Source organism: Pan troglodytes, chromosome 23, assembly GCF_028858775.2.
Source record: "Pan troglodytes isolate AG18354 chromosome 23, NHGRI_mPanTro3-v2.0_pri, whole genome shotgun sequence".
Classification (NCBI taxonomy): Eukaryota; Metazoa; Chordata; class Mammalia; order Primates; family Hominidae; genus Pan; species Pan troglodytes.
The window spans coordinates 46989590-47013178 of NC_086016.1; the positions used below are offsets into that span (position 1 = coordinate 46989590).

The 23589-nt window shown below is 54.3% G+C and overlaps 1 protein-coding gene and 1 long non-coding RNA gene across 9 annotated transcripts in view; one reads left to right on the plus strand and one right to left on the minus strand.

The window, feature by feature from the left end:
* Nucleotides 1-23232, minus strand: part of PHF21B (PHD finger protein 21B) — a 130149-nt gene extending 106917 nt beyond the window's left edge. For 2 of the 7 annotated variants that reach the window (XM_016939372.4, XM_063807690.1), the window contains exons 1-2: nt 22034-22143; nt 21785-21850 (exon numbers count right to left, since the gene is read on the minus strand). In XM_016939372.4, the coding sequence (XP_016794861.2) occupies nt 21785-21850; nt 22034-22051 (84 nt within the window). In that variant the 5' untranslated portion in view covers nt 22052-22143. Of the gene's footprint in view, nt 1-21784; nt 21851-22033; nt 22205-22728 lie in introns of those variants that run through there. The other 5 variants (XR_010155948.1, XR_010155949.1, XM_016939371.4 and 2 more) reach the window with 5 other exon arrangements.
* On the plus strand, nt 16909-19111 carry LOC107970270 (uncharacterized). 2 transcript variants are annotated; one of them, XR_001712752.4, is made up of 3 exons: nt 16909-17026; nt 17542-17575; nt 18021-19111. It is a non-coding gene; the product is annotated as an uncharacterized LOC107970270 (long non-coding RNA). The 2 variants fall into 2 exon arrangements; XR_001712753.4 differs by having other exon boundaries at nt 16921-17026; nt 17995-19111.
* Nucleotides 23233-23589: the final 357 nt, after the last annotated feature.

Below are 23589 nucleotides of genomic sequence, written 5' to 3' on the forward strand. Positions count from 1 at the left end.
GAGCCCCAGATGCCTCCCACATGCCAGTGTTCCTGGAGCTGGGGAGAGGGCAGGTGAAGGTCCTGGAGTTGGGGGTCCTGGAGCTGGGGAGAGGGCAGGTGCAGGCGGGGTCCTGGAGGTGGGGGGAAAGCAGGTACAGGTGGGGTCCTGGAGATGGGGAGACGGCAGGTGCAGGTGGGGTCCTGGAGCTGGGGAAAGGGCAGATGCAGGTGGGGATCCAGGCCCCTGCCCCAGCTCCAAGCAGAGCAGCTTGTCTATCAGATTCATACCTTGAGAGAGGCTAAGAAGACATTAGAAACTTCTGCCATTGGCCAAGGAGAATGAAAGTTCGTGTTTACACACAGAAGAGTAACATAAAAGGCTAGCTAAACTTGAGACAAACAACTTTGGTCACGGTGTAGTGGACAGAGGCTGGGAGTAAAGAGACCAGTCAGGGGGCTGCTGTAATATTTCCGGTGAAAGCTGCTGAGGGGTGAACGAATAGTGGCAGAGGTAGGAAAAAATAATGAAAACATTGGCATGGAGGTGCCATTGGCAAGATGAGGGTGGGAACTAGCAAAGAGGTGAGAAGGAAGGCCAGTGGGACCCCCGGGGAGACCAATGTTTCTGAAGCCAGCAGCAGAAGGTAACGGCCAGGCTGAGAGGCACCAGGACCTAAGCTAAGCTGTAACAGCCACGGTTCTGCTTCACACTTCCAGGTCTACAAGGCGTGCACTCAGATCACCTCATCTTGCATGTGAGCACACAGTGGTGCAAGGGTGCTTAATAACAGGCTCAAGCTCACGAAACTAACAAGGGTCCAACGTGGGACCTGAGAGGTGAAGTTGGGGAGGCTGTGCACAGGGTTAGAGCTCAGAGGAAGAAATCCCATGGTCCTCTGACCACCCAGAGCACTGGCAGCCACCACCTGTGGTCATTACATCCGGACCCCAGCTGTTCCTCATGGTGACAAGGAACCTCTTGAGGGCAGGCATTGAGGTTTACGGTTCTTAAATCCATGGAGCCCCCAACACTCTCTCGTCTCCTCTCTTTCTCTCTCTCTCTCTCCTCTCCTCCTCCCCCCTCCTTCTCTCTATCTCACCCTTCACCCCTCATTGGCTATCAGGCCATAGATTATAAAGGTCTCCCCCAGCGGGTGGGTAGATGGATGGAAGAACAGGAACTGACGGATCCCAAAATAAGGTGGGCCACCCTGAAGATCCATGTTGTCCAGACCTGGAGTGGACTTGCTTTGGAGATAGTGAGCTCCCCGTCACACAAAGAACTCAACCAGTAAGAATGACTAACAGGGAATCCCTGGAGGATTTGGTCAGCATTTGTCAAACTTACTTAGGAAGCAGAGCCTAGGGATAACATCTTTGTGGAATACCATGAACTAATATTTCATCCCATGATACAATCAAGGAAAAACTTTACTGTAGAAAATATCACTTCAAGGCGAGGCATGGTGGCTCACCCACGCCTGTAATCCCAGCACTTTGGGAGGCTGAGGTAGGAGGATGGCTTGAGCCCAGGAGTTCAAGATCATGACCTGGGCATCCTAGCGAGACCTCGTCTCTGCAAAAAATAATTAGACGAGTGTGGTAGCATGGGCTTGTTGTCCTAGCTACTCAGGAGGCTGAGGTGGGAGGATTGCTTGAGCCCTAGAGGTCAAGGCTGCAGTGAGCTAAGATCATGCTGCTGCACTCCAGCCTGGGTGACACAGCAAGACCCTGTCAAAAGAAAGGAAAGGGAAAGGAAAAAGGGAAATAGAAGGAAGAAAAAAATATAACTTCATTTTAGCTGCATGTGAAAAAAATGACTAGAAGTCCACCAAAGTCTTCAAAATAGTCATAACCAACTGTAAATTTTTGTCTGATGCTTATTATGTCATTTTGTCCTCTGCTAGAACCCAAGAACCAAAGATGTAGGAAATATAAATGCCAGGAAAAAAAATTTTAATTGGGAAAGGTCTGCAGATTGTGTCTTTTTCCCTGCACATCGAGAGAAGAGCATTGTGGAAGTTTAGCAATGGCATATGCTGTGGTCATTTTGGGGCTGCTACACCAAAAGATTAGACTGGGTAATTTACAAACAATAGGAGTCTACTGCTCACAGTTCTGGAGGCTGGGAAGTCCACGTGGAGGGCCCCAGCAGATGCAGTGTCCGGTGAGGGCTGCTCTCTGCTTCAAAGATGGTGCCTGGCTGCTGTGTTCTCACGAAGGCAGACAGACACCGTCAGCCTCTTTTATAAGGGCACTAATCTTATTTATGAGGGTGTAGCCCTGGGGACCTAATCACCTCCCAAGGCCCCACCTCCTAATACCATCATCTCGGGGTGAGGTTTCAAGGTATGTACTTCAAGAAGGGCACAGCGTTCAGGCCTTGGCTGCCTAACTCTCCGCAGCCCAGGGCAGGCTGGCGGATCACAGGACCGTAGTCTGAAGGGCCACAGATAAAGCAGCCTGGTCAGGAGACCTCAGGGAACTCTTCACATCGATGTTCCTCAAACCCCGGACTCAAGGAACAAGTTGGCGGTGGCGGTGCTGTGCGAGTGATGAGAAGGGCTCTAGGAAGCTGCCTCCAATCTCAGCTTGGCCTCCTCCAAAGAAAACGCTGGATTTTATTTGTGGGTGCCCTGGAAAAGGCCCACCAGCCCCCAAACCTCGCTTTTTAAACCCATGAAACATGAATCCAACAGGTTAATGTAAGTGGCAATGCCCAATACCCCAAGATGCTGCTACACAAATGTTAGTTGTTGTTCACGAATGAGGAACGAGGAAATCAGTCCCCTGCTCACTAATCATCCTGAGAGAGAGAGGAAAAAAGAAAACACATCACTATAGTAATATAACGTCTACACAAGCCACCACGACTTGGCTTTTTTTTTTTTTTTTTTTTTTTTGAGACGAGTCTCACTCTGTCACCCAGGCTGGAGTGCACTGGTGTGATCTCAGCTCACGGCAACCTCCGCATCCCAGGTTCAAGCGATTCTCGTGCCTCAGCCTCCTTAGCAGCTGGGATTACAGGCGCACACCACCACATCAGGCTAATTTTTGTATTTTTAGTAGAGACAGGGTTTCGCCATGTTGACTAGGCTGGTCTCAAACTCCCAACCTCAGGTGATCCACCTGCCTTGGCCTCCCAAAGTACTGGGATGACAGGCGTGAGCCACCATGCCCAGCTGTGAGCTACATTTTTAACGTCCACGTGTTTAACGCCAATGCAAATCTCTAACAGGAGAATTCCTTTTGAGCACAGGCACGCCCTTCATAAAGTGCACGCTGAAGGGGCCAACGGGCTCCGTGAATGCTGCCGCTGCCTCCACTTCCACCCGTGCCCGTGTTCCCTGGGCAGAGGCCTACTAGGGGCTGGGGGAAGCCAGCAGAGAGGCACTCAAATTCCCTGGCAGGATGTGATATCAAAACCATGGCTCCCACAGTCATGGACACAGGTTTGATGGAACACGGTCACCCCTGAACTATGCCCCCAGAGGATGACACAGGCAACCAACCCTTCAGGCTTCTCTCCACTGAGGGTTTGCCCAGGAAGAAAAGCACAAGTCCCATCCATCAATTCCACTTCTGCATAGATACCCAAATGAATGGAAGGCAGGGACTCAAACATATTTGCACACCCATGTTCCTAAGAGCTTTATTCACAACAGCCAAGGGGTGGAAGCAACACAAACGTGCACTGATGGATGAATGGATAAACAGCACGGAGTACATGCAAGCAGTGGAATAACGCACAGCCTGAAAAAGGAAGGAAGTTCTGACGCACGCTACAACATGCGTGAATTACGCTAAGTAAGAGTACATTATGCTAAGTGAAAAAAGCCAGTGGCAAAAAGATAAATTCAGTATATTGCACTCAGTGAAAAAAGCCAGTTGCACAAAGATAAATACTCTGTGATTCTAAGTAAGATGCCGGCTACCAGGAGCCTGGGGAGGAAGGAATAGGAGTAATTGTTTCATGGGTACCAAGTTGCAGTTTGGGAAGACGAGGACATCTGGAGATGGATGGTGGTGATGACTACACAGCATGAATATATCTAATGTTGCTAAACTGGGCACTTAAAAATGGTGAAGACGGTAAGTTTTATGTTATGTCCATTTTGCTGCAATAAAAATTTGGATCAATGTTATTTAATAAAGCCAGGAGTGTGACCGAGGAAAAAAGGCAGGAGTCGCTAACTGCGTGGCCAGGGGGAGCCCTGAACCACCTTGGAAGGTCTAACCACCAACAGCGGGCCCTGCTGCCGCGGCTCCTCCACACCCAGGCCTGCGAGGCGGGAATCAAAGCCCCGCCCTGCCCACCTTCCAGGGCTGTCACGAGGGTGCCGTCCATCGGGCAGGGCAGTCTCCAAAACTGTCCAGAGAAATGCAACCTGGGCTTCCATCCAGGTTAGCGCATCCTTCAGTCATTAACACTAGTAATTTTAGCATTTGTGCACCAAGCGGATTAAGTTCAAATGAGGAAACCCTCCTTGAGAAGGCAAAAAAGCTTGATGTGCACGCTATTAAGAATTCCCTAAAATGGGTAAAAGAAAAGGCAGCCTGGCCACTCCATGGTGCAGTACAGATTCTCCCACCTCACAGGTGCTGGGTCCGTGCAAAGGGGAAGGGATTTCCGGTGCCTGGAAAACCCACTGTGTGTGGTGGTTCCTTCTTCAGTGATGTCAGCCAAACAGAACACAAACAACCAAGACGACAGGCAGACTTGTGACAGATGATCCCACTGAGCCTCCTCCCCCAGGGAAGGAGGCAGAGGATCACACAGCTTCGGCCCAGGAGACCCAAGCAGGGGCTGCGAACAGGGACGGGCCTGGCGTCCCCCTAGATGGTGAGTGATGCTGTGGTCCTCTCTGTGGGGCCAGGACATCCATGGAGGGGCAGTCCCTTACAGAGCTCAGGGGACCTTGGGGTGGTCACCCTGTGCCCAGCTGGGGGGCTCCTGTGGTGGCCACTGTCTCCATCTCTGTTTTGTGTCCAGTTGGCCTCCCTCCACTGGCCTGCTAGCCAGACCTGACTCTCAGCTCCGCTGGTCCATCCAGCTCCATAAGCAGGACTCACCTGGGGACACAGGGGACAATGGCTACCCTCGCTGGCTTTACAGGGTGAAGGGGCTGCTGAGAACTCTTGTCTTCACTTTCTTTGGTCTCTTCCAAAAACACATTTAGTAAATGAGTCAATTGTGTAACCTAAGAAACAGCTTTTTTAATGAAGCTGTTGGCTGGGTCACAAGATTTTTGGAGGCATTAAAGAAACCAGACCCGGACGTTGGGGGAGCGCACTTGGTCGGGTCTCACCCCAGATGCAAACGTCCCTTCTCTTGACCAATGTAAGTGACGGGGAGTGCACTGCCTCAAGGGCAGACTGTTCTCTCAGTGCATTCTTAGATGTCCTCTAACTTCAGCAGAAATTCAGTTCTGTGTTAATCCCTCCTCTCCATGCCCTCTGAAGTTGCAGAAAGCACCATTCATGCCCCTGCCAGGGGAGGACCCTTGGAGTGTTTGAACAGAATCCCCTTGAAGCCACTTTGCAGAGGCTGCCGCTGCCCAGGGATGCTGGACGATGAAATGCATGGGAGGAACTGACGGGGACGAGGTGCTGTGGCCGCACTGCAGCGTGGACGCACTCAATGCCAGGGCAACCAGAGTGAGCCACTGAGACTGGTGTCAGGGCTACCTGAGCCACCAGCCAGTATCCCAGGCCTGCCTTCCAAGTCCTGCTCCACCGCTGGCTGATGCCAAGCACAGCAGGTGACTGTCAAGCACGTCACCCACATCAAACCTTGGAAAACATCTAACAGGCAGGAGCGGAGGCGAGGTGTGTCTTCCACAGGCTGGACTGAATCTCTGCGCGTGCACGTGTGGGTGGCAGAGTCAGGGTCCCCACCAACTCAGCCTGAGGCCGGCTCTGGCTTTTGGCCGCCATCCTCCACGGAAGAGCTCCAGCCCCACTTTCTGTGGACTGAACAGCGTGTAAAGCACCCAACACATAGTAGGCATAAGAATGAGCGATGTGGCGGGGTGGGGAACAGGAGGACGGGAGTGGCGACCTGACGCTGACCCCCCAGACAGGCTCTCGGGACCCTACCCAGCCTGCTCACACGATCCTGTCGGCCTCATCCCAGCTCTCCCTGGTTTTCTTCATTTCAGCCTTGCAACCCCGCTATAAAGCAGGCAGTAGAGCCTCGTCCCCATTTTACAGATGCAGGGACTGATTCAGAAAGAGCTGAGCTTTTACCCAAATCCACCAAGTCCAACAGGGCATGGGACTCTGCATCCTCACACTTGGTCAGAAGGGACACTTCCACTCTGCCACTCCCTGAGATGCCAGGGAACACAAGGCATCAGGTACAGGGAGAAGCCACGTGAACCTGAAATGCCACATCCATGTGCGGCATCTCAGGGTGGGGCCGGCATCTCGCTGGGATTCCTGGCAGGACTCGCTGGCTGGGCGGTCTGGGCTCCATTCTGGCTGGGATACAGTTTAACATACAGACAACACAGAGACACTGAGCCCAGACCAAGCTGGTTCACACTCCAGCTTCAGATATAAGCCCTCAGGTGAGTCATCACACCTCACCCAGCCTCAGTGTCCCCTCCGGTAAAAGGGGGATCGCAGCAGGCCTCTGTGTTGTTGGAAGTAAAGGCAGCAGAGGCCTGTCCACACTCATCCACCACAGCGGCACCGGCTCCATCCTCCCACCCGCCAGGGCTGTCCCACAGCCTAGAGGATGGGGAGGCTGAACCAGACCCCAGCTTCCCGGTCAACCGGAGAACAGGCCACAGCCAAGAACAGCGAGTCCAGAACCGCTCCCACACACGGCAACGTGCAGTTGACACACACACTTCTCCACAAGGCAGTCAATCCCCATCACAGGCTTGGAGACAGGGGCCTTCATTTTAGCCACTTCACAGATGAGAAAAATCGAGGCCCGTGGAGATGAGCAACTTGGACTCTTTACTTTCCTGCAGGCCAAACAGCAACAAGGAAGCTGTGTGTGCACCCAGGAGATTGCACATCCCTATTTAGGTCAGCTGTGCTTCTAAAGCAATCTTTCCTCGCCACTGGATGAGAACAAATCAGGGTGAAACTCTCAGCTGGCTGGTTTTCAAAACTACACACACAACCTAATATCAAACCTTCTGCCTGTGAAGAGCCACAAACTAGAGGAAATGATGCACCCCAGCTTTTCTGAGATGGTCCTGATTTCAAATATTCAAACCACCTGCCCAGTCACAGTTTCAGAAGATCCTGCCATCCCACCGCTCAGGACGGAGCACGGGTTCATAGTTTGTCCATCTCAGCTTCCGGCTGTGAGAGAAGGACAGGGAGCAGACCCACGTACTGAGCCAAAGGCACCTGCTGCTGGGTCGGCCCGGGGCATCCCCGCAACGTGAATCCAAGGTAGGCAGGGCTAGCTTCAGCTGGCGGAGGTAATGGGTTGAAGAGTGTCCCCCTAAATTTCAGATCCTTCTAGAACCTTGGAACATGACCTTATTTGGAAATAGGGTCATTACAGATGTAATTAGTTAGCTGAGGTCATTGTGCCTTAGGGTGAACCCTAAATCCCATGACTGGCGAGCTTATAAGACAAGGAGAAAAGAATCCCAGACAGACCCTGAGGTAAGACAGCCAGGTGTAGACAGAGGCAGAGACTGGAGGGCTGTGTCTTCAAGCCAAGGACTTCCAGAAGCCGCCAGGGGCTGGCAGAAGCAAGAGAGGGGCCTCCCCTCGAGCCTCCGGAGGGAGTGCGGCCCTGCTGACACTTTCCTTTCAGACTTCTGGCCTCCAGAACTGTGAGAGAATGAATTCTGCTATTTTACGCTGCCCAGCTCGTGGGGATCAGTTACGGCAGCCACAGGACACTCACACAGCAGAGAAGAAAGCTAAGGCTCAGAGAGAAAAGTAACCAGCCGCAACCCCCGGGCTCACACACAGCTGAGCCCAGCTGGACTGGGCAGCCTGGCCCAGTGCTTCAGACCTACTTTCCTCCCCTGGCACCCACTTCATCTCATCAACACTCCCCCACCCCCACTTACATACAGGCTGCTGATTACGATGAAAGATGTGCCAACGTCCCCACTTCCGCAGTATCCAAATTAGTGTCATTACAGAAAAGAAGTCCAGATAAAAATACCCAAACTTGGGGAGCGCCAGGGCGAGAATCAGCAGACCTGCATGGCAGCCTGCAGCGGCGGCATCTGAACTCACAGCAGCTCAGGCCGAGAGGCCGCCCACTGCCCACCCCTCCAGCTCATACTGGTACTCGCCAGCCAGGTCCCCGGCTCTCAGAGCTGTGTTTGCCTTTTTCATCAACTAAACAAAGCAGCAGAGGTGCAAACACTGCCTTGGGGAAGTGGGTGGGTACATCCCTCCCTCCAGTCACCAAGGTTGTGGGGAGGTATGGGGGGGATGAATTACTGTACAGCAAGTCCAGCTGCACCAGGATGTAATAAAATGTGTTGCTAAGATACAAGTGCCACAGAAGTTCATTAAAGGACACTTTCAACCAAGCTGCCAGACTCTTCTCCCTTCAAAGCCGCTTCTTTGGTACCGTCCCTCGTGCTTATAATTAGATCCACAATATGAGAGGCTGCGTTCCCCATTCAAGTCCACTCAGCAGAACACGTTAATAAAATAACTCCAACGAGGCAGTGGCTGGGGCTGGAGTGTGTGGGGGGCTGGGGGACGAGTCTATTTACAGAAATGCATTTGTGTTCCACTTACTTATCTAAATGAGAGATAAACACCCTTGAAGAGTCCCGAGGCACTCTGGTTGTGTGACCAGCTCCTCCCCTCCCAGGAGTCTGGGGCTCACTCTGGGACCACAGAATCGCTAAACCTTGGGGAGCTTGGACCACTGTAGAACCAAGGTCTTGAATCTCGGGAATCACCAACACAGACTCTTTGCATCTTAGGATGCTAAGGTTCTAGAATCTTCGGCGCGTCGAGTCTGACTCAGTCACTGCATTTAGCACTCGGTATGTCGGCACCTTGCGAGATGGTGAGTGGAGACAGAGATGAGGGAGGGAGGAAATTACTAGATGACCCCCCGCCCCCCACCTCCACCCCCCCATCCCCCCACGTGATGGAGCTATTCGGGGGAAAGACAGACTCTGTCCCTGAGGTCAGGGTGACTGCCCACCTCCGCCGGGCCCCAGACGATGCAGAGGAAGGAGCCAGGTGTTGAGGGCACAGCGGAGGGGACGTGGCAAGGGGCTCAAAGATGGTCGCGGAGGGGACAGTCACCTCGATCTGCAGGGGTGTCCCTTCTGGCCGGGGATATGTGGAAAGGCTGTGTTGCCCATATCCAAACATCACACTTCATTTCTGGCTTCTCTTGAAAAATCCAAGGAGCCAGCGGCACAGGGCCCATGCCACATGACAACAGGGGGGTGCTGGGCCATGCTGCCCCCAGCTGAGGGGCTCGGTCTCTCCAGCGCCCAGCCCTCAGCAGGACCACTCGCCAGCCCACAGCTTCGGTGTCTGCCATCCCTGCCGAGGCTGGGAACCTCAGGTTGTAATTACACAGCCACAGAGTCCCTGATGAGTCTCAAGATTTCTGAATCACAGAATCTCAGTGTCAGGGAGCATCCGCCAGCCTTCCCCGTACAACTGCTGGTTGGTGCCACTTCTCCTTCACTGACTGAGAGGTGGTTTGGCAGATGCAGGCCTTAAACAACCAGTTCTAGCCCCAGACAGCTCTCATCATCAGGGAATTCCTCCAGACTGGGGGCGGAAATCAGCTTTCACCTAACTTCCAATCTGTGGTCAACATTCTGCCCCATGAAAGGGCTGCTCCCTCTCAAACACTCAGGCCAGGTGGTGATTCAAAGGCTGAGGTCAGTCACACCGAGAGGAAGGGTCCCTACCCCGTTTGACTCTCTGATCCCCTCTAGGTCACTCTAAAGCTGCCACCTGTCCTACGCACACACACACACACACACACATGCATACATGCATATACACATGCACACATATACACATGCATGCAAACACACACAAACACCCACATGCACACACGGATCCACACACCTGCATGCACAAGCACACACACACACATGCATATATGCAGATGCACATAAGCATACACAGAGGTGGGGGCACACGCAAACGAACACATGCACACACACACACATGCATATATGCAGACGCACACAAGCATACACAAACGTGTGCACACATGCATACACACACATGCACACACACACGCACATGCACATCGCTTCCCCGTTCTACTTTTCACCAGAGCACCTGCCACCTTCCGACCCACTCCATGTCACGCATTATGTTTCTCATCGATTACCTGTCTCCCCCCCCGAGTCTCTGAGCACCACAAGGGCCTATTCTGCCCACTGCTCACGAGCCTGTTAACGGGGCCCTCCCTGCTGAACATCCTCATCTGGTCACACCCCAGAGAATACGCAAAAAGGCTTCAGACACAGAGAGCTCCACTACCCTCGTCCCCTCCAGTCCCTTACGCTGAAGGTCCTGGGCCACTGAGTCCCAGCTCCTGCTTGGAGATGGCAGCCACAGGTGGCTCCTGGCAACTTTCCCTTGACGTGCCCACTTCTGCCACTTCCCATGCCTATGGCTGGAATCACCTCGAGGGCTCTGGCCTCAGTCCATGATGGCCCCAGTAACTGTTCTGTCACCTCTCCTTCCAAGCTCTTGGGGGGACCTTCTTGCAATGGCTGCAGGGAGGTGGACAAACAGAGCTTTGCATTCAATGGGGCTGTCAACCCAGAGTTTAACAAATAATTCCGGCATTTATCTGTGGTGCATTTATTACCACTGAGACGCATTAATCACAGACTAGACTCGTATCGCTGATTGTAGGAAATGCTACCTGTCACTTTGCAAGCTGCATCTCACATTAAATTCTGGATCATAGTCTCTAATATGTATATATTTTTAATTACATTTTCAGGTTCATTTACATGTGCAGATTGGCTTTCCGCCTGAATGACATCAAAGAGAAACACTTCTCCCTCTCTTTCTCTCCCTTCCCCTCCTCTCCTGCCTCATTCCAGCCCTTTTCTTTTGCCTGGGGTAAAAAGCCTCTCCCCAAATTGACTACAGCTTCACCCAGGGGCGGCCTCCTCAGGGAGGTCCCAACAGACCCCTCTGCTGCCGCTTCGCATAACGGAGGCCCGCCCTTCCAAATTGCCATCTCTCAGCTCCTTTCCTATTTTGGGGAATGACTCTTCCCTAACAAGCCCACAGCTGGCCCCTACCCTCAATTGTAGACTCTGAAAACAGAAATGTGTAAACTTGGGCTAGGTGACAGCTGCAGGGACTCCTGATTCTCCAGGAACACAGGTGAAGAAACTTACCCATACCTGGAGATCTGCAGCCAATCTGATTTAGTAAGTCTCATCGTATGGACCATTCTGGAACACACTGTGCCCTGCCAAAGCTGCCTCTTACTTGTGCAATTCAGTAGTCAACTACTTGGAGAGTCTAGCAACCATTCTCAAAACACCCAGGTGTCCCGAGGGTCCTTTCTTGGCAGTCCTGTTGTCCACAAATAAGGTCATCCATGCAGGACGCAGCAACTCTCACACACAGGCTGCCCTCTGGGGCCAGCGGCTTCAGAAAGAAAACTCTGGTGAAGTAAATTTAATTGTAAAAACAAACACAATAGGTTTCTCGCATGGGCCAAGCGCAGTGATCAGAAGACCTGGAGTCACAGGGGCCCGATCTTGTTCCTGGGTGCAATTCCCAACCCCGACCGGGGCCTCAGTTTCCCTCGGGTAAGATGAGGGGCTTGGCCAAGGTGCTCCCCTTGGTTCTCACATCCTATGCTTTTAGCTTCAGCCATAAGCCATCAGGCCAAGGCGGGGGACATGTCCCCTCAATTTCCACAGACTCCCAAGTCAGGGGCTGAATCCCAGCTCTGGGTACACCCGTCCAGAGACCAAAAGCAACTCAGTAGTTTCTGTATCAACAAAAAGCCACAGATGCCTCCCTGCTTTTCTACGGCAATAATGTCTTTGAGGTCCTGCTGGCTTTCTGTTTCTTGTATTATCGTTAATAAAATAGTACTGACAACAGCTCTCTCTACTCAACTCCTGGCTGCACCTCGGGAATCACGCCCGGTGCGTACAAGGCTCGCCCCATTCATCCCCAGGACATCACTGCCAGAGGAGCTGCAACACCCCCACTTTGAGACCAGGACCCAGCCTGGCCTGCCCCTCCCATCCCTCTTCAGGATGAGGGTTTGACTCAACCCTGAGCAAAAAAATAAAAATCCCACATGGATACCCTCCTTTCTGCCATGTTTTAAGAAGACCAGCACAAGTGCCAAGCCAAAGTAAAAAACCGTATAGTACGGCCCAATCGGAGCCGCCAAGGGATGCCCGCTGTTGGCAGTCAGGGACTGTAACCAGAGTGAAGCTGCACCAGCAATTTCTCCCCACACTGGGACTGCTACTACCAAACAGGAAGTCACCACCAAAAACAACACAGAACAATCTTCAGAAAGCATATTCGTTCCTTCAGAGAACAGAGACCATTTCAAAATGAGATGTCTCCACCTTAAACTATAAAATAACAACATCAATAATAATAAAAAGGAGAGCAGAACGCAAGCCAGAGAGAGGGAGGAGGAGGAAACCCCCCAGCTGCGAAGGGCTTGGCTTTTGTGCTGCAGACTCCTCTCCGCAACCCCGCAATCCTCGCTGAGGCCCCGGCCAGCCACACGCTCCCCAGTGCTAAGCCAACAGCCAGGCTCCCGGGAGAGGCAGAGACCCAGACGCCGACCCCAGGAAGCTTCCATGACTTCTATTTCGGAGCGAAAGTACCGCTCGCGGTCACCAGGACGGTTACTAACTTGCTGGGGATTGTCTCCAACATCGTAACTCCACTTATTTTTATCTGACCGTGTGCCCCGGAGTAACAGTCCACACCTCACTTTTCTTATTGGTGCCATTACGCTGTCATTTCTCCCCCTACACGTGCCAGTGTTGGAGTTAAGGTCATGAAGCTGGGCACCCAATGGTCCAGAACCGGACCACGGCTTCTCTACTCACCAGGGGTGTGATCTCAACAAGGCCCTCAACCTCTCTGGGCCGAGCCAGTCCACAGAGAGAACCAGAAGGCACCTGCTCAGAGCCAGTGCCCCACAGGAACACCAGGACGCGTCAGGACACGTCATCAGTCCCACCGGGTGAGAACTTCCTGTGGGCCCAGAGCTTAATGCACCACTCACTAATCCTGCGGCCTCTCGAAGATTGTTTCTTGAGTGCTCACCGAGCGCCAGGCACTCTGCTGCCTGGCTGGCCATGAACTATTATTAATCCCCTTTTATAACTACGGAACCAGAGCCTCCAAGGCGGCAAAGCCTGCCCCAAGCGGAAGAGCCGGCAAAGGATGGAGCCGGGATTGGAACTCCAGTCTGTCCAGTTTTAAAGCCTGCACTGTAAACCGCTTTGTCACATGCCTCTCGGAGACAAAGTTAAAAGCCTTCTAAACAGTACTCGGGAGGGAAATCGGGGGGCAGGGCCTCCAAGGCTGGGCCACCGGACACCCTCAAAGCTCCTTAACCCCCTAGAGGTGACCAGAGCCTCCCCGAGACACTGCCCCATATATATCAAGAGCCTCGGCTGCTGAAGAAGGAGTGTGGCGCCCTCAGGACCAGCAGTGTGTCTGCAGATGGGGCGAGTAGCAGCCTCGTGTGTTCACTGCTCACACAAGTGAAATCAAAGACACAGCCCATGATTCGGTTCCTGAAGAGACAAAGGCGTTGGAGGAAAAACTTGGTAAATCACAAGGCTAATCATCATAGCCAGCAGCTCTAATGAGGCATCATGGGACTACCAAAGTTATTATCAGAGTCATTTCATTGAAAAAATTCAAAGTTAATTGAAATCAATTGTACGGTTCCGACAGCAGGTGTTTTAAGACTCTAAGATATCAAAGCAGACTCTTTGGAGTGGCTGATGCAGGCGGCATAGTCAGCATAGTGGTCGTCAACCTTTACGGGGGCAAAAAGCAACATGACGCTCTCCCACGGAAAGATCGCCTCCCCAACGGGGACAAGCAACAAGACAAAAGTGCCCAGGTCAGAGCCCGGGCAGGGGGGTGGTTCCTGTGGTTCAAGTCAACCCTCATCTCTAGTGACAGACCCACGTTTAACACCTTCACGTTGCAGTCTAAAAGCACTTTCATATCTGCTGATTTCATCGCAATCACCAGGTGAGTGGGTCTTATTCCCACCCCCACTTCACAGCTGGCAAACGGAGCTTGTTCAGAGAGGCAGAATGGCTTGCCCAAGGTTGCTCAGCCAAGACACAGGAAGCTGGGCCGTGAACCCCCGTGTGCTGACTATGGGGCCCTTGCTCTTCCGGCTCCATCACCTTTTACCCTACACCATGGCAGACCAGCTGGAGATGAGCAGGGGGCTAACACACAGGCACTCCGGGCCAGGGGGCAGTGTCAACAATTCCATTCACGGCGGTCCCAGGCGGCTCAACCTTGGAAAGCTGCCCTCCTCCGATGTGTCCTGAAGATTCACCAGCCCAGTCCGACCCAAGTCCCAGGATTATCCTGACAATCAAATAAAAAGACGTCGATCAAGGAGGACAGAGGAGGTGCGTTGAAGAGAGTGCCACAGCCAGCCACAGCAGCGAGTGTGCAATCTGCCACCACCTTCTCTACCAGTGCAAATGTCACCTCCCTGGAGCTGTCCCCACACCCCTCAGCATAGCACATCGTCCCATCTGCCACCTGGGTGAGCCTGGTGGCCAGACACCTCACACAAATACCTCACTGGGCCTCGACAGGTGACTGTGGACACACGTGCCTCCCCAACTGCATGTGAAAACAGCTGTGAGCTGTGGGCTATATCAAGTGAAAGCCCTCTGCAAGTGTAAAGCCTTATAGAGTGAGATGTCACCGTCACTCACAACATACCGCTCCACCGCTACTTCCATATCCCCAATAATTTCTGGTGGAAACTCCTTTCATATTCGTGGAATTAACCTGAGCTGTTCCCAAGAGACCTCCACAATACCACATCAGGTGTGAAAAGCAGGTCTGGGAATAGTGATGCCTGGTGCATGGACTTGTGTGAGAAGGTGTTTACCCAACATCATAGACGCATCTGCAGACATCTCCGATGAGCACACCTCGAGGCCACCGCCGCTCTCGCCCAAGGATACAGTGGGGCAGGAAGAAGTGAGACCCGCGCTTTACGATATTCAAACTTGTACTGCCATTTTCCCAATGAGCACGTGTTGCTTTTCTAAGAAAAACCTTTAAAAAGTAGAATTCTTCTTTATCTCCTAAATGTCACCAAAATGATAGAATGCTGATCACCACCTTCCTTAGTAAAATTTACTTCAGCAGAATGTTAATTATTTTCCTGACTTCAAAAACAAATCCTTCCTCTCATTTTAGTAACAGACAAAATAATAACTATTTCATACACATTACATAGGCTTTACATGTCTACTGTTGTATTGACATATATCAATATACAAATATTTGTCATTATATTATACGTTACATGTGGCCAAGAAAATTAAATCAATAGGAATAAAAATGTAACTGGTAAACATGTAACTATAAATTGCATTTATGTACATACACACACACCACATGCACACAAACACACACACACACTTTTCTTCTTCAACTTAGAGTTACCCACTCAATTGCCTTCTGGGGCTTCCAGAGGTGTCCCCCACTAATTCTTTGGCTCTAAGAACCTCTGCTGAAGGCTGGGGGAGGGTCACCTGGAACCCCCACCCTCACAGCCTGGTTTATGTACTGGTCACCCAGGGCTCTGGGTCCAGCACCAGCCTCGCGCTCCCCACAACGATGGGGCCTGTCAAGAGGCTCCCCACGCAGGTGACAAACACCTAAGTATCTCATGCACTTGGGGAACCCAGGCATCCTTCACACTCCTCCCTTCTGACCTGCCCTCAGCACCCCTGCACTCCTACACACATCTTCCTGCCTCGTGCCCTAGAAGCCCTTGGGCACAGCAAGAGGCCATGGTATCAACTCGAGGCCCTCCGGCCCTGCATGTGACACCTTCTTACACTGGCCCCAGCTGGCCTTCTCTGCCCTCTCTCTCCTCCTCGTTCATGGTTTTACTGCCAGAAAACTCAGCAGCGCCCTTACCTCCCACTGCGCGTTTCTCTGGGGCCATTTTCCCTTGACAAGCTTGGCCGCCATCCGCGCCCATCCGCTCCCCAGGAGGCCCTATGGACGCATCTCCCAGGCAACCCCCTCCTGGAAGCCGTCCTCAGTTTCCAGGCCAGCAATGATGCAGGTGTTCCCGCAGCATGATTTTCACAGCCCTTTTCCAGAAGTTCCTTGAAACGGTTCTCCACGCCTCACTCTTTTGTTGGGTTTCTAAGGGCAGGAAGCTTGTCTCATTCATCTCTGGGTCCACTCATTTCAACACACACGATTTCAAAATCTTCCCTTTGCTCCAGGCCTACTGCAGGCTAGGGGCTCCCCTAGGACAGTTAACAAATCATTGCCAATCTTCACACCATCACTGCCCTGGGAAAAGGCAGAGGGGAGCTCAGCAGGCACCCCTCAGGGAGCTTACAGTCTAGCACAGTAGCTGATGTAGGAAGATCTACACAAGCAAGGCTAAGAACGCCGCAGAGGCAGAAAAGCACTCCAGGTGTCTGCAGCTGCCCCTCAGGGAGCTTACAGTCTAGCACAGTAGCTGATCTAGGAAGATCTACACAAGCAAGGCTAAGAACACCGCAGAGGCAGAAAAGCACTCCAGGTGTCTGTAGCTGCCCCGCAGGAGCGAGGAGGAGCTTCTGGGGCAGAGGCCGAGCAGGTGGGCAGGGCCATCCCTGTGGCTCTGCAGGCCCCTGGGTTTCATTCCAAGAGCAAGGGGAAGCCACCAGAAGGTTGTGAGCCAGGGAGCACTGTGACCTCATTCACATTCTAAGACACTGACTCTGGGGAAGAATATACTAGAAGGGCCCAGAGTAGACGCAGCATGCCACTCACAACAGGAAAAGGTGGAAACAGGCCAAACGTCCAGTCGTGGATGAAAGGTTGGACAGAATGAGTTCTCTCTACAGGGCGGGAAGTCCTGACATAAAAGCTAGTGAAGTGCTGATACGTGCTACAACTTGCATGGAGCCTGAATCATTAAGTGCAACAGGCCAGTCACAAAAAGATGTAAATATATCTATTTAATATAAGTGGAATCATACTATATACATAGAATAATCATACTATATAGTCATTTTATACACACACACACACACACATACATATATACACACATACATAGTATGATTCCATTCATACGAAAGCCCAGAACAGGCAACTCTAGAGACAGAGTAGATTAGTGGTTGCTTAAAGCTGGGGAAGGGGGAAAGGGGAGAGGGGAAGTGACAGCCAAGGGGTTTCTTTTATAGGCGACAAAAATATTCTAAAATGGATGGTAGTGAAGGCTGTACAGATCTGTGAATATGCTAAAAACCACTGAATGGTACACTTTAAATGGGTGAATAAGTCTATGTAAAGTATATCTCAGTAAAGCTGTTTTGTTGTTGTTTTTAAGTAGACGCAGTGAAGGGGCTATCACAATCTTCCAGGTAAGAGATGGTAGTGGGTGGGCGCAGGGCGATGAAGGGATGGAGGGGTCCAGGAAACTCCAGCTGTGTGTGGGGGGGGTGTGAGAGGTGGGGGATGAAGGCCACACAGGTGGTAGCCAGGCTAACCAGGGGTGAAACCAGGCTAGGCCTTGCTGTCCCATTCCCACGATCTTCCCCTAGCAGTATTAAGTGTGGAGCTTTTGGAGTTGTACTGATTTTTTTCTGCAATGTATAATGATACTGTTTCAACAATGAGAACTGGCACTTTACATCAGAGAGATTAAAATGTAGCTTTCTGGAGGAGAGTAAGCTTGGGAGGAGAGTTCGGAAAACAGAAAGTCCTGGTACCAAAGGACTGCAAACAATGTGGGGTGGGGCTGTGGATAACCCCCCAGCTTCATTCAGTGGCTGCTTCTAAGGTGGAATCCCCCATTGCTGGACACAGCTGGTAAGTCATGGTGAAGACACGTCTCAGCACTGGGCGCGCACACGACACCTTTCAAGACAACGTACTTTTACTGCTGCACTCGGGGACAGCCCCTCAGAACCCAGAGTTCATCAACTCCACGGACTCTTGGGGTAGTGCACAAGGTCCCAAGCTCACCTCCGGGGTCTTTCTCATGAGACCACAGCAGCATGGACTGCGGTTCAAACAGAAGGCTCTTCCCAACCTGACTGTAAAGCTGCACCTGCATGAAGTTCAGGTCTGGAGATGCCAGCTCACACGTGGCATCTAAATGCTGTGCTCGGAACTCCGAAGAGGGGACCCCCACCCACCCAGTATTTACGCTGGGTCTGTAACTTACACAGAAGGGCTTGTTGCTTGACAATTTAGATAAAAATGTTACTGCCTCTGCATGTGCTGCAATCTCACGGTGTAAACCACTGGAGCAGCTAATGGAGTCTTCACACATCATATCTTGTTAAAGAAGAGGGCCCTCCGCTATCGGATTCACAGCCCAGCAGCAAAGTGCAGCCACACCTGGGAAGGCAGCTTAGCTGGCCTGGGCCTGGCCACAACTCATCAGCTCTGACCAACTATCCTATGCCTCATTTTTTTTTTTAGTGGAAAATATGAACTTCATTTTCAAATAGCAAGGTCCCTAGTCCCCCAATGGTAGGACAAAAACTAGACAGTTACACAGAAAACATATCTCTATCTACCCTGACCAATAAGCTATCTACCACTATGAGTCCTTTAAACACCTTTACACACTTGTCCATGTTTCTTAAAGTAACTGAGAAAAACATCGCGCTAAGGGCATTAATGAGAAATTCACGGTTGGGCCCTGAAAGACAGGATTCCGCTGCTGGCGTACTGCTAACAGACCTGGATAACGGGGTCATCTGTTCATTTTACTATCTAGTTCATCATCCACATGTGCACTTTTAATTGAAACTTAACTTTTATATCCGATGTTCCAGCACAGAAAACATCTCTGGAGGTGGAGGTGGTATAAGCGTTTCCCTAAGCGACTCTCTAAAAGAATTCTACCTTCAATTTTCTGTTGAGTTAAATAAACAAACTGTGACGCACTTGCCTTTTCACCTCCACTCCCCCATTTCGGCTCCTTCTGGGCAGGTTCTGGGGTGACCAAGCAGAGCCTCTTCAAAACCCTAGTTCAGCCCAGAGTCACCTCCAAAGGCTTGTTCATCGACCTTTCCCCAGCTAAGCTGCCACTCACCACCAAACTCTCCCAAGGAGAGGGAGAGGGGAGTAAATGTTAAGTCTACCTAACTCATTTCATAAGTGACCTCTGAAAGATTTCAACGCAGAGCCTGGGAAAGACAAGGCGGCTTTATTAGCATGCTGAACCACGGCCGCAGCCCCCTCCCCTCCCTCTTTTATGAGCCCTTGTTATATAAAATGCCACAAAGGGAAATGGAAAAACAACACCCTTGCAGTTAAAAACACAAGTTCCAATGGCCAGGCCAAATCCTGGCTGCTTACCCAATGTTGTTTAGTCATTTAAAAGGGAAACATTTCTAAAAGGCCGGAGAAAAAAAGTTTTCCTTGTTTTCTTTCTTTTTAAACACACACTCACACACACAAAAAGATGGAGGTCAGTTCGCAAGCAAGCCTCCTTCCCGGAGTTCAAATTTAAAGGCAAAGGCAGCCCGGAGTCGGAGAGCTCCTTCCCGAAGCTGCTGCAACCTTCAAACAGGATTTTCAAATGTTTCTTTCGGCTTATCTAAATCCCGGCATGACAGATAATAAATAGCGACTCATTTACTATCATCATAAAAATTTAAACAGCCTCGAAATAGTTGCTACAATACAGAAGAAATGATCAAACCCAAGCTCAGAAGAGTCATTCCAAATAGTAAAACTACTGCCAAGCAGAAACATAAAGAGACATTGTTCCAATAAAAGCTCCTAGGTTATTGGATTTTTTTTTCTTCTCTCTCTCTTTTAAATCTTCTAGGAGCGTACGAGTCAACAACTTGCCGTTTTACCCAGTGAAAAAAGGGCTTAGTAACCCTCAGCTATCACACTGGACCAGATTTGGTGGCAGGTTTTTTTTTTTTTTTAAAGAAAGTATCTGATTTGATTCTACGCAGTGATTAAACAGCTTTGTGCTCTGCGGAAAAGGGTCTTCCGACCCCTCCCCCTCCAAAAATGGCATCAAAGCAATCAAAATGGTAATGCAGGGCCTGGGTCCCCTCCCCCCGCCAACTCCCCGACTATGCCGGGGCCGCGCGCCGGGCCCCCCTCCGGCGGGAATGGAAGCTTCCACTCCCGGACGGGGGCGCGCGGCCGGGGGCGGGGGGGCCGCGGCACCGACTGAAAGGGGTTAGTGCATTCGTCCCAAGCCTTCAGTCCAGCCCGGCGGCCCAGAGCAGGAGCGGGCCCGCGGCACTGCCATCTTCCTTTCAGCAAGCCCGGGCCCCCCCCAACCCGCCACTCGCGCACGCCCCCTCCCATCACTTTTTAACTTTAAAGACTCGACACGAACGCCCGGCCTCCGAATTCTCTCTCGCCAGGGTCACCGGCAGCCGCCCCAACCTCGTCCACGTCTCTCCCCTACGCCAGAAAATCCCCCGGGGGAGGGGGCGTCCGATCGGGCGGCCCGGGCTGGGGTGGGAGCGCGGGGGCAGGCCCGGGCGGGGGCGCGCGGGGGCGGGCCCGGAGCTGTCCAAGTTTGGCGCTGGTGGCTGCGGCCGGCATTCCGAAGGAAACGCGATCGATGGCCGGGGGCGCGGCGCGGGCGGGGGCGGGGCGCGAGGAGGGAGGGAGGGGGCAGCGGAGGGAGGGAGGGGCGCCGCCGCCCCCGTGCCCGCCACCGCGGTGCCCCCAGCACGCCATTGGCTGCGCCGCTCAAAGTTCTCGGCTCAGGGCTGCGCGGGGAAGAGGCGGGTGTGCGAGCGCGGGGAAGGGGCGGGTGTGCGAGTGCGGGGAGGGGGCGCGGCGGGGGAGGGGCAGCGGGGGAGGGGCGGGAGCCAGGGGGCGGGGGCGCGCGGCCGGCCGGGCTCTGGCGGCGGCATCTGTTCGTGGTGCTGAAACCCCGAGCGCTGAGCTCAGCGCAACTAAGTCACAATGGACAACTTTTCCTCCCCGGAGGAGGCCCGGAGGGGGGTGGGCGGTCGCGCCTCCGACGCGTGGGAGCTTCTCAGGTGTCCCCAACTACACCTAACGCCCGGAGCCCAAAGTTGGAGCAGAACTGAGGGGTCCCGGGGGGGCGTTTCTTTTGTTCCCCGGGAGCTGGCGTCAGGTTCCAAGAATAAAAAGTGAAGCTAGGGAAGTGGAAGGTGGTGCGGGGGGGGAGGGAGCCTCGAGGAACGATTTCAAAGCGAGGTTTGCCACGGAACCCAGAAATCGCTTCCAACGAGTTTGGTGTCCAGGCCCCCACGGCCGCCCCCCTCCGCCCCCATGGCCGCCTCAGCGCAAAGCGGGGGACTCCGAGCCGGGAGAAATCGCCACGTTCCAAAAACATGTCCACCACCTCAAAATGGACGCCGGGCAGCGCGCTGCCTTTTAAGTGAGCTCCTCTCTTCGGCCCCCGCAGGGCCCGGCTCTCCCTGCCGCCTCCGAGAACCCGGCTCTTTCTTTCCAGGAAAGGGGAGGGATGGGGAACTTTGAGAACTGGAGACAGACCCCTCTGGGAGTCTGAGCGTGCGTCGCCCAGGCTGGCACTTTTTAGGGCGCCGCCAAAGTGCCCAGCCACCCTCCCGCCCCATCCCAGGGGGGGCCGCGATCCCATCGCTTACTTGTTTGTCGCTGAGCGCGGCGATCCGCGGCTGCCTTTCGTGGAGCTGCTTCTTGAGGTCGCCGTTCTGCGGAAACACGGAGGAGCGGGCTCAGGCAGGCCACCCGGGGTCAGGTGCACCCCAGCACCGCGGGCCGCGGCACCCCCCGCCCGGAGCCCCACGGGCGGGGCCGGCCGCAGCGCACCCCAAGTTTCCCGGGCCGCGTCCTGCACGCGCGGCGGCCGGGCAGTGCCGCGCGGGGCCGCTTACCTGTGGCTGCCGCCTCATCGGGGCAGCTCGCGGGGCGGGGCGGGGGCCGAGGCCACCCGGCGGCGCGCCCCGAGCCGTGCAAGTTTGCAGGCCGGGGTGCGTGTGCGAGTGAGTGTGAGTGTGTGCCGGGGGAGGGGGGAGGAACAAAGAGCCAAGTAAACACGGCGAGTCCGTGTCGAGCACAGCTCATAAATATTCAAGTCGCGTCCTAATCTCCCCAACACACACACGCGCACGCCGAGCCCCGCTCAGGCTCCGGCCGCCACGCCGCCGCTCGCCAGCAGCGATCGCCAAAACTACTTCTGCACACCGGGCAGGTTCGCCCGGGGCGCGGGGGCCCGAGGGGAGGCCGGAAGGGGGCCTATTCGCACTCCCCTCCCCGGGGCCGGCTCACGAAGGAGCCCCCTCCAGGCACCCTCCCAGTCATGCAGACCCTACATCGCTTAACAGAAGACTCCAGGCTCGGGTCCCACGCGTCCTCGATCCCGCAAACTGTGCAGGACAGCGCCAGGGGCAGGCGGAGGGGAGCCCAGAAGGGGGTCCGCGCGTGTGCTCACTCCCTCGCCCCTCGCCCCCGGGCAGGCTCCAGCCTGGAAGACCCAGAGACCGGGAAGAGAGGATGCTGGGCTCGGGTCCCCCGACCCCCTCACCCCGCAACTCACTCCCCGGCCCCGGGCCCGGCCCCCGGCACCTACCTGGTGGCGCGCGAGTTCCACGGCGAGCGCCTCGGGCCGGCTCTGCAGCTCCATCCCGGCAACTTGGGCAGCACTTTGCGCTCACTTTGGCCCGGGCTCCCGGGAAGTTGCGCGGCTCCGCGGGGGCCAGAGCCGGCGCGGGCGGACGCGGCCTCCGGGCTGGGTTGGGGGGGACACGAGCCCCCTCCCCCACGGCCGAAAGGGAAGGGGGCTGGCGAAGGGGAAGACAGGCTTCCGGGCGCCGCGGCGCCGAGCCCTCGGCTGCCCCAACTCCTCAGGCTGCCCGGCAAGTTGCGCCGGGTCCCCGGGCTGCCGGCGCGGCCCGGCGCATGGCCCCCCCAGCGCCGGGAGCCCCGCGCAGCCCCGCGCGCGCCCGCCCAGCCGCCGCCGCCGCCTCCCGCGCCAGCCTCCCGCGGGCAGGGACTATATTTCCTCCGGCGCGCGCGCCTGGATCTCGTTGGGCCTCGGCAAAGTTGTGCCTCGGCACGATGCTAATTCGGCAGTGCCCGGATGGAGCGGGCCGGGGCGGCGGGGGGCGGTGCCGGGACCCTCAGCCCGCCGCGCCCCGCCCCCGCCCCGCCCGCGCCTGCGCACTGCCGCCCCGCCGCGGCCCGGCACCCCGAGCGGAGAACAAAAGTGGCGGTGGACGGGGACGCACGCTCGCCGGCTCCGGGGACTGCTCGGGCCGGGCGCTCGGAGAGGACGACTGCGGAGTCATCCTCTCCGTCCCCAGGCCAGCCCGGGGAACGCGGCGCCCCCACCCCCTGCGCCGTGTAACGCCGGGATCAGGACACTTTCCGCTGGGAGGCTGCGAGTCCATGTTTCCACTTCTCCTCACCGTGGTCCTCCGCCTCCCTCTTC